Raw genomic sequence first — 13,346 nt, forward strand, 5'->3', positions numbered from 1 at the left:
AAAAGAAAGAAGTTCAACTACTTACTAGTCAACAACTTACTGCCACAATAAATCACCAGTAAAATAAGACACATACCTTTAAGTCTCATTCAAAATGTATGAGATGCACTCCTCATCCTGTGGGACATTAAAGATCAAAATCCCAGGCTTAGTCCAGATGACAAAGTGGCAATCATTGTGTTGTGTGTGTATGTTCCAATAACCAACAGCATTGGTGTTAATTCAAGTCAAACTTTATTGATATAGCACATTTTATACACAGAGGCCACGCAATGCACTTCACAGAAAGCCATGGGGGGTGGGCATAGGGACACCCCCACCCCGACATTCCAGAGGGAAGCATAAAAAACAGTCATCACCTGGGGGCCAGAAAACTGAGCTGTAAAAATGATTACCTGACCTCTCTCAAGGAGACGATCGAGCAAGCTCCTGGAGCATGTTTTCTAATGGCTGAGAACATTTGCAGAACAATACATTAAAACATCTAATTGGCTAAGGAACAATATACAGGGGAATATATTACAATATATTACAATTTACAAAGCAAAAAGGGCTAAATAGTTTATAGGAGAGACATGGTGGATATAGTACATGTGTGTGTGTGTGTGTGTGTGTGTGTGTGTGTGTGTGTGTGAGTGAGTGCGTGTGTGTGCATGTGTTTGTGTACTAGGGCCCAGGTATAGGCAGGGTTGAGGGTTGGCCACAACTACGAGTAACTTGTCATATGGCAATGTCTTGTCTTTTTGTCCTGACTTTTGGAACTGTTAGCAGTTCAGTACCTAACCAGCTTGTCTGAAATGTATATAGGTGCACGGCCGTGGAGAGATATATAGACAAGTAAAAGAATTTTGAAGTCGATTCTAGAACTGACCGGTAACCAGTGTAGTGATTTTAACACAGGTGTGACGTGTGCCCTGGTGTGTCTTCCTTAAACCCTGGCTACCTACCTAGACAGAACAGAGGGGCTTTTATTCTGTGGAGCTCTGCTGGAGAGAATTAATTATATTTGTAAGGGCACTTGATCTTGAGCATTGACTCTCCATGGCAGTCACAGCTTATGATTGATTTTTATTTTGGGTAAAACTGAATACATACATCAAAGATGCAAGTATTGCCCAGAGTATGGCACATTCCAGTATTAAGAACACTTATTTCAAATGTGGTCCTTGGTCGTATATAACAATACATCTCCTACCAGCCCCCCGGATACACACCTGGATAGGTTTCTGATAGATAATTTGGACAGGTGTTGAGAAGATTCATCCAGCTTCTAGCAGTTAGTGTTGCGGTTATTGCCTACGGAGGCAAGGATGATATAACCTACCTGTAATGCAGTGCCAGTAAAACAGAGTTTTAAGTTGATAACAAATGTCTTTCTGTAATTGCTCCCATTGCTGATTACACGGTATAATACTGTTGTTCTTAAGTGTAGTTGCTAAAAGAGGAAATACATTTCTCATAACAATATACCTCTCTTGTTAAAGGACCTAGACATATCTAAATGTTAAGCACATGCGTGAACAGGTACACAGTCGGTCATTCACCAACATGTCACCAAATCTATAGCACCTTTTAATCATTGGGCTATTGAATGAACTTCCACTCAAAATGTAAAGTACTTGCTTCAGAAATAGGCAATAGCATTTCTGTCATTGTGAAAGACATAATGGAGACAATGTGATAGTGTGGGAGTAGAATGACAAGGAGACGTGTGACAAAGTCAGGTCAAGTCGATCTTTACTCACACGTCAAATGCAAACAGTTACAGTTACAGTGCTGCAGAGAGACAGCCACTCGTCACTAGCTAACACAGCACAATTAGCAAACATGCTAAACTCCTGCTCGGGGCAGGACGGGTTGGAGCAGAGGCAGAGGGGGAAGGGGCAAGTCGGGGAGAGGTAGACAGGCCCAGGGCAAGCAACTCTGGGGGAAATGGCACTGGAACATTCACTGGACCTGTGGGCCAGACAAGAAAAGGAAAAGATTGTTCACAACCTGTCATTTTTCTACAGGGACTGCAGGGAGTAATGTCCACCAGACACAGAACGAGAGTCTACACAGAATGAGTCTACACTTATGTCCTATTACAGCCCTAACATTATTGTTTTTACCTTGAGCGGTGCTGGGTGCGGTGTCCTGTCTCTCACTACGTGGTTTATACTGATCATCAGCGGTGGCATCCTAGAAGACAAGATCATGTTAGTCACTGCAAATCTCTAGTTCATGAATAAAGATTTGTTGTGGCTAATAAATGGCAAAAAAGCTACAGTGTGCCGACTTGTAAATTCATGGTAGGATTATTGAAGTTGAGTTCCCCTTAGGATTATTGTAGTTGAGTTCCTGTCTCATGTAGAACAACAGCATAGGATGAACAGTGAATCAGGGCCAGGAATACAGCAAACAAAAGTCATGTCAGACAGGGCAGCCAGACAGAGTGAGGCATCATCCCAGATGCATGTCTCGCTACTGGCCACAATCAACCACGGGTTGTCTGGAAAACACTGAACCGTCTGCGGATGCTGCAGGACACCATGGAGAAATGGAAATTCACATCTTCAAATGCTTGTGTGTGCGGTGAACCCCAAACCATGGAACACATCATGAGATGTAGCTATGCTCCACAATGTACCGGAGATGACCTGGCCGAACCAAAGGCCAGTCGCACTCGCCTGCGCCAACTACTGGAAGGACGTGATGTACAAGATGGCCAGACACGAGGAAGAGGACAGGGCAGCAGCTAGCCCTAGCCTATACTGTATGTAATAGCAGTTCAAATGTAAATGATTTACATGTCCTCTGTCACACTCAACAAGGCCCACAAATAAAATGGACTTACTGGGTATGACCTGGTGATCACTCCACAATGTCAGGTCCTCTCTTTATCCAGTCACTGTACACATCTGAGCCAAGGAGGTTTAGATCTGAGCCTGAAGGAATAATGTAGAGAAGGCAAAACTGGGTGGTGAGCATCAGCAATCGGCCTCTCTGTATACAGTTACATGCAAAACACTCATGTAATTCACAGGTTAGCAGTCTAGCTAACGTTAGCTAGCATTCTGGCTCTAGAAATAGGAAAAGCTACAGCAGACCACATTGACTTCATATTGTAATAATAACAAGAGTAACGAATATTTACTTTTCACAAAATGTTTCCCACGAACTCTGTCCTGGAGACGATTCCCATAAGTTACCTGGCCATGTCCAGCAGCTAGAACACCACTGCGTTCTCCTCTCTTCAGACGCTGTACCCACAGCGCCCTTTCGCTTGTTTTAGACGGTAATCGGGAAAAAAAAATCATACACCCTCTCCACTTTTAATAACAATAATTCGATCGACTACTGACTTAATCTCCATTAATGTACCTTACCTAGCTAGCTAGCTTCAGACCAATAAGGACTTTTAAATGACCCCGCTTCCTGTGATGCTGGACTGGACCACGTGACTAACAGACCACGTGATTTCGTTTTCCCTACCTGACACCTTGGAACGACAGAACGAAATACGGAATCAGCTGTTCGTCTTTCTGTTTCACGGCCCGAAACAAAATATGAAGAAAATGAATTGACCAACAGTGAAAAAACGGCCGTTTTTAGTACTTGCTGGGATGTGGGTTTTCATTTCTCCATTTGGAATGAAACAACAGAATTATGGGCCAAAAAACCTTTTTCCGTTTTGACATTCTAATGAAAAAACGAATTGCCACATTGCACCCTGACCCGACTCGTTTCCCATTTTTCCAATGGTCATGACCATTGAAAATCGAGTGGAACAAAGTAGGAAAAACGGGCGGTTGGTATTTCCATTTCTCAATTCTCCCTTTCAAACGAAAGAATGATCTGTGACTGAACGCAAAGAACCGAAAGTAAGATGAACCCTTCGACATAAAAGTCTCATGCGTGCGCACTTCACTGTCAGGAGAACCAGGCACTTTGCGAAGGAATTGGTTGCCTGTAGCTTCAGATTAAAAGTTAGTTAGCTAGTTAGTGTGATATAAAAAGATAGGCTACTACTATTTTAATTGAGTGGCATTCATTCATGCTGTTAATTAATTGATACTGTAGGTTACCCCAGAACATCTACAAAGTCACCAGCAGAGGTCGCCTTTACAGACCGTGAAGGCATTGGTATGATATGGTTTATAATAATTATAATAATAACCATATTCCTCTCTCATTAAATGTGGTAATACAAGCTAGTAAAATAAATGATGATCAAAGGGCTCAGAGCATTATCTTTTTTTATTGCAAGTCACATTTATCTCCCATTGAACATTTGAATGTTTAAATCGAGTGTCTTGCAGACAAACGTGGGCCACATTGCAAATCTCTGTAGCATATTAGGCCTAGTGAAATAGCTGCCATGTGTCTTTCAGCTTGGTTCAGTTTCCTCCTCGCTGCCCTGTGCGTTGAGGCCCTCCAGACTGGCCCGCTGTGGGCCTGACCAGTTCACGGTGAGGGGCCTGTGCCTGGATTACCCGTCTCATTAGCTTCAGTGTTGATAACCTTCAACTGCGCCCTCTATCCCATGTCTGATGTCTTGGGGGTGGGTGTTCTCTGCCGAGTCAGTGGCCCTAGCTGAGGTACATACTACCCACGTAAACAGACACATACAGGGTTACCGTCACATGCAGACTAGGCTATTCGTACTGCATGCAACTACGCATTAAGAAGAATTCTTTATTTGTCGTGTGGCATTTGACACACACACAACTCGACACAGGTGCAGTGGGCACACACATGCATTAGGGTCGCTGATGAAATGCTTCTCTTGCTCTTCACCCATCCTATCGTCCTTCCCCCCAAGGGCAGCCGGGAGCAGACAGTAGGCAGCATGCACGGGCCACGCCCAGGGACCAAGTGCTCCTGTCTGTCTTCATCAGGGAGAACGACGCGGTGTTGTTTCTGTGGGCTCACTCCAGCTCACAGCCAGAATACTGCCCTCCCAGAGTACCTTTATGTAAATTGTAACAGCATGTGTGCACTACTAGTCCCGGTTTTGTATTTTACCATACATTTGACATTGTAACAAATGTTTTCCACTCCCTGTGCGCATAAAGGTTCCTCATACAAATGTAAACAAACGGAAAATGTATATTAAATTATGAAATGATAAGTCATTGATAATGCCTCATTATACTGCTATGGTCTGTGTCCTCTCTCGCTGCTGTGACAACCCTAGTTTCCCCAAGTGCAGCGTTGACTGACCGTGAGTTTACACTTTTTTTCCAACTTGAAAGCAAAACATGGCTGGTGATATGGATAACAAGTGCTAGAGACACTGAAAACATTTCATTGCATTGTTTTAAAGCAGATGCACACCAAGATTGCCATGGAGACAGTCACTTATTCAAAACTAGTCTAAGCTGAGAATCGCACTCAAGAATAATCATTAAAAACATATCCACCAAGCAGAGCAGACAACTTTATTTTCAGTGATAACAGCAAACCTTAAAACTTTTAAGTGGGCAAGGGGATACAAAAACACCTGAACCTACACACTCTACCCCTCACCCCCTATATCCTTAAATCCTCTACACCTCACCCCTATATCCTTAAACCCTCTACACCTCACCCCCTATATCCTTAAACCATCTCCACCTCACCCCCTATATCCTTAAACCCTCTACACCTCACCCCCTATACTCCTACCCCTCACCCCCTATATCCTTAAACCATCTCCACCTCACCCCCTATATCCTTAAACCCTCTACCCCTCACCCTGTATACTCCTACACCTCACCCCCTATATCCTTAAACCCTCTACCCCTCACCCCCTATACTCCTACACCTCACCCCCTATATCCTTAAACCCTCTACCCCTCACCCTGTATACTCCTACAACCTCTACCCCTCACCTCCTATATCCTTAAACCCTCTACCCCTCACTCCCTACATCCTTAAACCCTCTACCCCTCACCCCCTATAACCTTAAACCCTCTACCCCTCACCCCCTATATCCTTAAACCCTCTACCCCTCACCCCCTATAACCTTAAACCCTCTACACCTCACCCCCTATAACCTTAAACCCTCTACACCTCACCCCCTATATCCTTAAACCCTCTACCCCTCTACCCCTATAACCTTAAACCCTCTACACGTCACCCCCTATAACCTTAAACCCTCTACAACTCACCCCCTATATCCTTAAACCCTCTACCCCTCACCCCCTATAACCTTAAACCCCCTACACATCACCCCCTATAACTTTAAATCCTCTACCCCTCACCCCCTATAACCTTAAACACTCTACACATCACCCCCTATAACCTTAAACCCTCTACACCTCACCTAAAATATAAAAAAAAGTGAGTGTGTGTGCTAGGGATGTGCATTGAAAAAATAATTGTGGCATCTACAACTCTGTGCCCCCATAAAGCCTTCCAGCTTACCCCAAAAATGTACAAATAAAATAATACATCAAATAAAAAAACAAGGCTGTCAACGCTGAGAATGTCTTCTTGTGATGTCAATCAGGCCACTAAGCTCATATTTAAAATGTTCTGGCTGATTATTTACAGCATTGTTCAACAGTATGCTCACATCTGGGCACCGCAGAGCAAATTCTCTCTCTGCAGCTTCCTGGTCCTGGGCACTCTGAAAAGGGTTGGTGCCAAAGTGTGAAGCACGTGTCAGCGATCCCCCCTCTTGCTCATACCAGTCTGCAGCCACTGATGCATCTGGCAAAAGGTCTGAGGACACTCGATTTGGGCATCCCTCTCTGGCCAAGGAACTGGGGATCCCCCTCCCTAAAATAAGTTGAACAAAAAAGGATACATTAAACATGTTTCAGAAACACTCAACAAAACCACCAATATGTAAAAAAAGTGTAAAAATAGATTTTTTAAAAGGGGGTGCACTCAACACATCATGACTTGACAAATTTGATGACTTTAGACTTTTACTCAAAGTGTATGCAATCAGACTCGACTTTATTACACCTTTGCTTGAGAGACAAACCCCAACACAAACCTGGAATCCTGTGTGCATTCCATGCTTCAACCACACGGTCAACCCCAAGCTGTGCCAACTGGCAAGTCAAGGATGACACGCAGAATTTGGTCAGGCTGTCCTCCATATCCAGTGCCTCCTGATCGACCAGATGGACCAACGCTGTTTTCAGTGGGTAGTTAACCCTGTTGTTCATCTCCGGCCAAATTCGTTCAATTCTGTGATTCTGTCAATGTAAAATAAAGATGTTTTTCAGATTCTTTACATTGCATTAGTCATTTAGCAGACGCTTTCATCCAAAGTGTCTTCTAATAATTGCATTTAACGTAGGTAGTCAGTGTACTACTAGGACTGTATGTTGTGAGTCAGCCTGGTTCGCACTCCCCTGACCTCCACCTCAGCACGCAAACCGAGACCGCGGCACTGGCAGCGGCGCACCGGTGAACAATCTGCTATCAGCACACCTGGCGCTGATGAGCCGGCGCCTTACTTAACCCAGCCAGACCTGCAGCTCGGTGCCAGAATGTAGCTTTGCCCTCGGTACGCACATATCCAGCCTTGGTTTGTTTCAATACTCTAGCTGTGTTTTTTCCCAGTCGTTTTTTCCCTGTCTTATTCTCGTCTCCCCTGAAGGTCCTCATCGTTCGTTTCCTACGCTCCCACCGTTCCTCCCTGTGTCCCTCGAGCTTCCCGGCTACCTCCTGTGTCTCCTCGCCTCCTCTCGTCTGTTCGGATTTCCTTCCCAGTCTCGACCCTCACCTCCCAGTGGACTATTCTCTCTCGGACCTGGACTGTTGCAGATACACGCACTCTCAACACTCCCACCTACCATTTCCTGCACTCACGTTAGTGACACGGCCTACATTCCGCACACACATAGCTTAGATACACATCCCACAACCATTCCACTAAACACACCACGCACTTCCGCATTTCCCCTACCCTGATCTCAAACGCGCCCACGGGCTTCTTGCATACGCCGTCTCAGAGTCACCTCCTTGGGCCCATTGCCAACCAGCCTAACATTGTAGGGCTTACACACATTTTAGAATGATCTCATTCTCAAAGCATGAATTACATGTTGATTAACTTAGCTTCACTATATATATATATATATCTCAAGTTGGAGAATCACCCTTGTTGATGGTGTTTGCAGATATGGTGGTCTCTCCGTGTTGTGGCGGTGGTTGGCCAACTTCTCCTGCATAAAAAGTGTTAGATAGAACTCTTTCCCATGATCGACTCTGACCTGGTCCCACATGCCATGCTCCAGTACCGCACTTCTGCAAGAAAACAGAATAACATTGACAAGCTGGAGACAGCAGTATGGAGGGTGAGGGTATCCGTAGACCTGTTCCTCTATAGACAAATTATAGTGGGGTCTTTGATATCCACAAGGTGGTAGTTATTGAGATGAGTATTTTGGGTAGGGACAAAGGTGAACGATTACTTGTTCATTACCTGTAAACATCACTGTATATGGTGAGGTTGTTTTTCACAGGCATGGTTGATCGTCCAACAATTTTGCTGGAGAAGCCATCGATCGCCAGCACATGAGTTACACCAAACATCGCCAGTTTTTCATTTTGGTCCATATGTATTTTGTGACCCACATAGGCAGCAGTATATGGAACTGGATTCAGGTTCCTGGCTCCCTTAAAGACACAAAAAGAACATCAAGACCTCATTACATAGTAAACCATACTCAAAGTTGAGAAAACAGCACAGGTAGATATAAAGCACCCCCACCTCACTTTAATGATGCTTAGGTGCCTAGGCATAACCACCTGTAGCAACTACATAGAAGAAACTCTCCAGCAAGTGCAACCACCTGTTACAGCCGAGCAACCACATAACACTAGTCAGCATGATACCCTACTGATTGAAACCATTACTGCTAAACAAAACACTACTACGATTATTACTAGTACTATTACTGTAGGCCTCCCTAAAACGGCTACGATTGATGGTGATGGTACTCACCACCACTACTGCTGCTGCTACCATTTATTCTACTGCTGCAACAACTGAAACAGCCACTACTTCTAATGTTAAAATCAAAGCAGGGTAAACAGGTGTAATTGATCAAATTAATTATGTACCGTTCTATTTAGTGTGTCACAGCCATTCCATTGAGCCAGCATGCACAATATCCTGCGTCCTAATACCCTGCATATCACGCTATGAATCGAGATATGTCAACCTTCTGACCTGCTAGCCGGTCAGCAGGCACCCTCCTGTCCGGCTAATCGGGTGATTTATGTTGATTTTCCCCGATTAAATCGGCTGATTCATGATGTATCAGGCATTTTTTTGTTCCTCTGCTCCAAGGACCTCTCAAACTGTGGAAAAAGAATAATTAGGCTACATTTGATAAAACCTACCTGACACCGTGCCTCATGATAAGGCTGATGAATGTTGCGCAACACGTGTCCCACACGACCCTCTGATGCACAGGTTCCCGCGGCTGCAAGATACCCAGTCATCATCTTCCTCCCATACGTAGGACCAGTCTTAAGGTAAAGATAAAATGGTAATTATTAGTCATTTAAATTCTGAAAAAAAACAGACAGACATCCAAGTTTCCAATATCATACTGTGCGGTCCAAATGTCCAGCAGGTGCGACATTGCCAGACTTTCGGTGCGACGCGATGTTGGCTGCTCTAAAATATTTGTGCCAGCAGGTGTAAGTAGTGTACAAAGCATTATACGAGTTCTCGAGTAATGAATCTATTTGCTATACAATGTGCCTAGAAGCCTCAGTGTTTCAGAAAGCCTAATTTCGCCATCACTAGGCCTACTAGGTTCCCCAAACACTATAACACTCGTGTTATTTGGTTAAACTGATCACATAATGGTAATGTAGCCTACATGGTTACTTGAAACTTAAACTTAATAAAGTGACATATTAACAGTCGTAGAGGCAATGGTTTGATTGGCTGCCTGGATCAGTGAGCAGTGCAACGCGCGTCTTGTTGAGAATTTCAACTTTTAACGCGCATCTAAAAACCGCTAGAAAAACGCGCCTGGCGACAGAAGAGAGGAGTGTGCGCTAGGCGCGCCGTACCAGAGGAAAACCATGGTTATGCTGGCGGTGCGTTTCTAGCGACGCGTCTCGGTGTGATCGCCCCTCAGGCTAATGTAGGCCTACTTTCCCATGAAGATAGGCCTATTATTTCAAACATTAGGACGCAGAACAATGCCGCGGTCCAGTAGAATGTGGTGAAAAGGGGGTCTAAAACAGGTCTAAAAAATATACAACAACACGAGAGGGAGTGCTGGTTATTAGCACAGCTTGGCTACTTGGAATAATTGCATCAAATAAAAAGTTATCTGTGGCCATCCAACCAGGGGCACTAAAAAAACATTGTCTCATTTGTAAACTGGCCCCTACAGCTCAGTTCCTTTATACAAAGGGTGGCTAATCTAGGGGTTTACTGGGACTTTCAACAAAATGTTTCAGCCTAGCCTACCTCTTGGACTGCATCGAAGACTGCGGCTTCAAGTTGGTGGTCCGTCACTCGCAATCTTTCAATCCCATGATCTTTACAAAAACGGCGAATGTTCGTAATAGATGCTCCTCTTTGTAGCCCACATTCCAATACCAAGTAGTTTTTTATGTTTTCATCACTACAGCCACTTTTTATCATATTATCTATGACCGCCAAGTAGGGCAACAGGTTGGAGTCCATGTTGCTAATCTAACTCAGTGCGTTTCCAGTTGGCGCCATGGGTTTGCGCAATAAAAATCCAGCGCTCACCGCAGTAGGCTACCTACGAAAGCCGAAATGGCTCAATTGTGTAGCTGGCAAAACTAAAAAGGGAACTTTTTGGGGGGGAAAGAGGATAGCCTACCTGAACCAAAAAACAAACGCATACATCATAACAAGCATAGCCTATAACTAATCAACAAACATCACTAATCAGAAACAACGTAGCCTATGGAGGGCAGTTAAAAAAACGTCCCCCATCCCACTCAACAAAAATACCATGCCCCAAAAGTTTCATCCCGGCATTTGGGGCAGTTTTCCGAGGTCTGGAGCGCCTCTCTGATGCACTGGCCGCATCCCACCAGGCTCCTACAGCAGGTTGCGACAACAATGCCATTCATACGTCCTGCAAGGAAATGTATAAATGATCAGAACAACCGCTTTCGGTCATAATAAACCAGCCCGTAACGGGCTCTGTCTGAATCCAGAGAACACACATCAACGACTGTTTAGAAAAATAAGCCTCTTTATTTGTTACGGGCCATCAGCAGGTCAGGACAGGAATAGTAGGTCATATGGCTAGCTTGTAGACAGGGCAGTTTTCCCGAGCACCGTGAGCTTAAACCAGTGTACAAAAAAAAAGCACGCTCCTTAGAGCCACGGCACACACAATGGGCCAACGCAGGGCCTGACACACACCACCTCAATTTCACCGCAATCGTTAGCCAACACAGGACCAGGTAATCCCACTACACTAATAAATAGGCTATGCTATACGGTGACCTGGGTCATGCTACACAATACCCCAGCATAGCCTATCTATCCCCTTTGGTCCTGCCCCACAACTGATCATTAAAATACATAAATTAATAAATGCATAGGCCTAGACAATAATAACATTTAAATGTGAGAAGTTAAAAGGCACTTAACTTTCCAAATGTTCGAGACCCCCCCCTGGGGTCTGAGCGGTTGACTGCGCCGTCCGATCGGCTCAATGTAGCAGGTGAGTCTTTGGTCTGGAGGTGACCATCGGCGGCGCAGGAACGAGACTGCGGCGGCAGGCCGAACACTAGCAACCAAGGCTGGAGAGCCGGCGGCGAACACACTCCTATCCCCCAGCCCTCTCCATCTACAGGAGGCGTCCAACCTCCCCTCCTATTTCTCCGACGCTCCCCCTGCGTAAATGTCTTCTTAGCTGGTAGCCCTTGCGGCTACGAACGACACCCTCCCAGCCCGAGTGGGCTGCTCGCAGCAATCAGATGGCTTTCTGTCAAGTTCTATGTCTCAGCTACTCCAGCGATCCCCGGCAACTGCTGGCTCTGTCCATTTAATCCCAGAGTCCAGACCAGTGTTCGCACCGGTTCCCCATTACGCAATCAGTTCCATCAGTTCCCAATTGCGCAACCTCACTCTACCCCTCCCCTGTTGGTTTATCACAATATCACACCCAATAAAAGCGTATTTGTCCTGTATAGAGCTTACTGCATGCTTGTGGTGTTAAAAGCAGTCAATAAACAGCAATCTCACATAAATCCCCCTCCCTTTGTCCAGGTGGGATAGGGGGGCAGTGTGGAGGATGTGGGCCATGGCGTTTTCTGGCAAACTAGAGGGTCTAGTGTGCTGGGCAATTGGGAGAAGATGTAGGTCTTGACCAACATCTCAAAACACTTCATCACCACAGAGGTGAGCGCTACTGGGCAATATTAGGTACGGGCACGGGCATAATAATGGACTCCATGAAGCACGTGGGGATAACAGACTGGGCTAGAGACATGTTGAATATCACTGTAGACACTGGTGCCAGTTGGCCAGCTCATGACTTGACCAAAAGGGATTTAAGATTCAAGATTACTTGATTTGTCACATGCTAAAGTAACATTGTAGCCTACAGTTGCAGTGAAATGTTGCTACGGACTCAGAGATTTTCTAGGTTCAAGTAGCCTAGAGTTACAAAATACAAGTTTACACATTTATAGTCTAATTTAGGCTACATGCATACATACATACATACACGCACACACACACGCACACATAAATACGTACGTACCTGCATACATACATACAACCATACCTACATGCATGCACCCATCTCTCTTGTGTTTAATGTGTAATGTCTTTGTATTCTGTATTTCTATTTTATTTAGTTTGAATGTATGATGTTTTTGTATTTTATTTAGTTTGAATGTATGATGTTATTGTAGCCTATTTATTTTTAGAATATCTACGCAGAGTATTCTTAAATTTGAATTTACAAAAGGGCCAATAACGTCACCCTTTTGCGCGCTCATTAGCCTTAAAGCCTATATAAGCCATTGCCCGTCATACCTTTCTCACATGTTCGCTATTGCAAGTGCTGTCTTAACCTAAAGTGAAGTGAATCTATCTATCTATCTAACCTTGTGCCATAATGAGAGTAGGACTGAAGCGTGGCGAGAGGATTCTTAAGGTCAGGGAGGAAGACCTTACTGTCGCAAACCTGGCAAGAATATTTAAGGTTGGTCATTATAGAAAATGTAGGCTAATAGACAATTAGCAACAACCCGTTTAGGCCCAATAGGCTAGTGGTAGGCCTATAGTAGCCTCCCACCGAGCTCTTCACGCACCACGGCCCTTTGACTGCAGGCCTACAGTGCATGGTTTAATAGTGTCTCGTTCGTCTAGAATATTTAGTTGGTGCAAATGTAAG

General features: G+C 44.7%; 1 protein-coding gene and 1 long non-coding RNA gene across 2 annotated transcripts; both read right to left on the minus strand.

The window, feature by feature from the left end:
* Window positions 1-1,729: 1,729 nt before the first annotated feature.
* On the minus strand, window positions 1,730-3,471 carry LOC311328302. The gene is made up of 4 exons (XR_014631199.1): window positions 3,137-3,471; window positions 2,837-2,927; window positions 2,112-2,181; window positions 1,730-1,956 (listed from the first exon to the last, which is right to left on the minus strand). It is a non-coding gene; the product is annotated as an uncharacterized lncRNA (long non-coding RNA).
* A 1,018-nt stretch (window positions 3,472-4,489) lies between these two features.
* On the minus strand, window positions 4,490-10,642 carry LOC311328295 (uncharacterized protein; the record flags this gene model as incomplete). The annotated part of the gene is made up of 6 exons (XM_084462282.1): window positions 4,490-4,587; window positions 6,971-7,175; window positions 8,085-8,232; window positions 8,411-8,604; window positions 9,334-9,462; window positions 10,424-10,642. 6 exons carry the CDS (start codon window positions 10,640-10,642, stop codon window positions 4,490-4,492), a joined length of 993 nt encoding a protein of 330 aa, XP_084318408.1.
* Between the last annotated feature and the right edge of the window lie 2,704 nt (window positions 10,643-13,346).

Source organism: Borostomias antarcticus (assembly GCF_949987555.1).
Source record: "Borostomias antarcticus genome assembly, contig: scaffold_65, whole genome shotgun sequence".
Lineage (NCBI taxonomy): Eukaryota > Metazoa > Chordata > Actinopteri > Stomiiformes > Stomiidae > Borostomias > Borostomias antarcticus.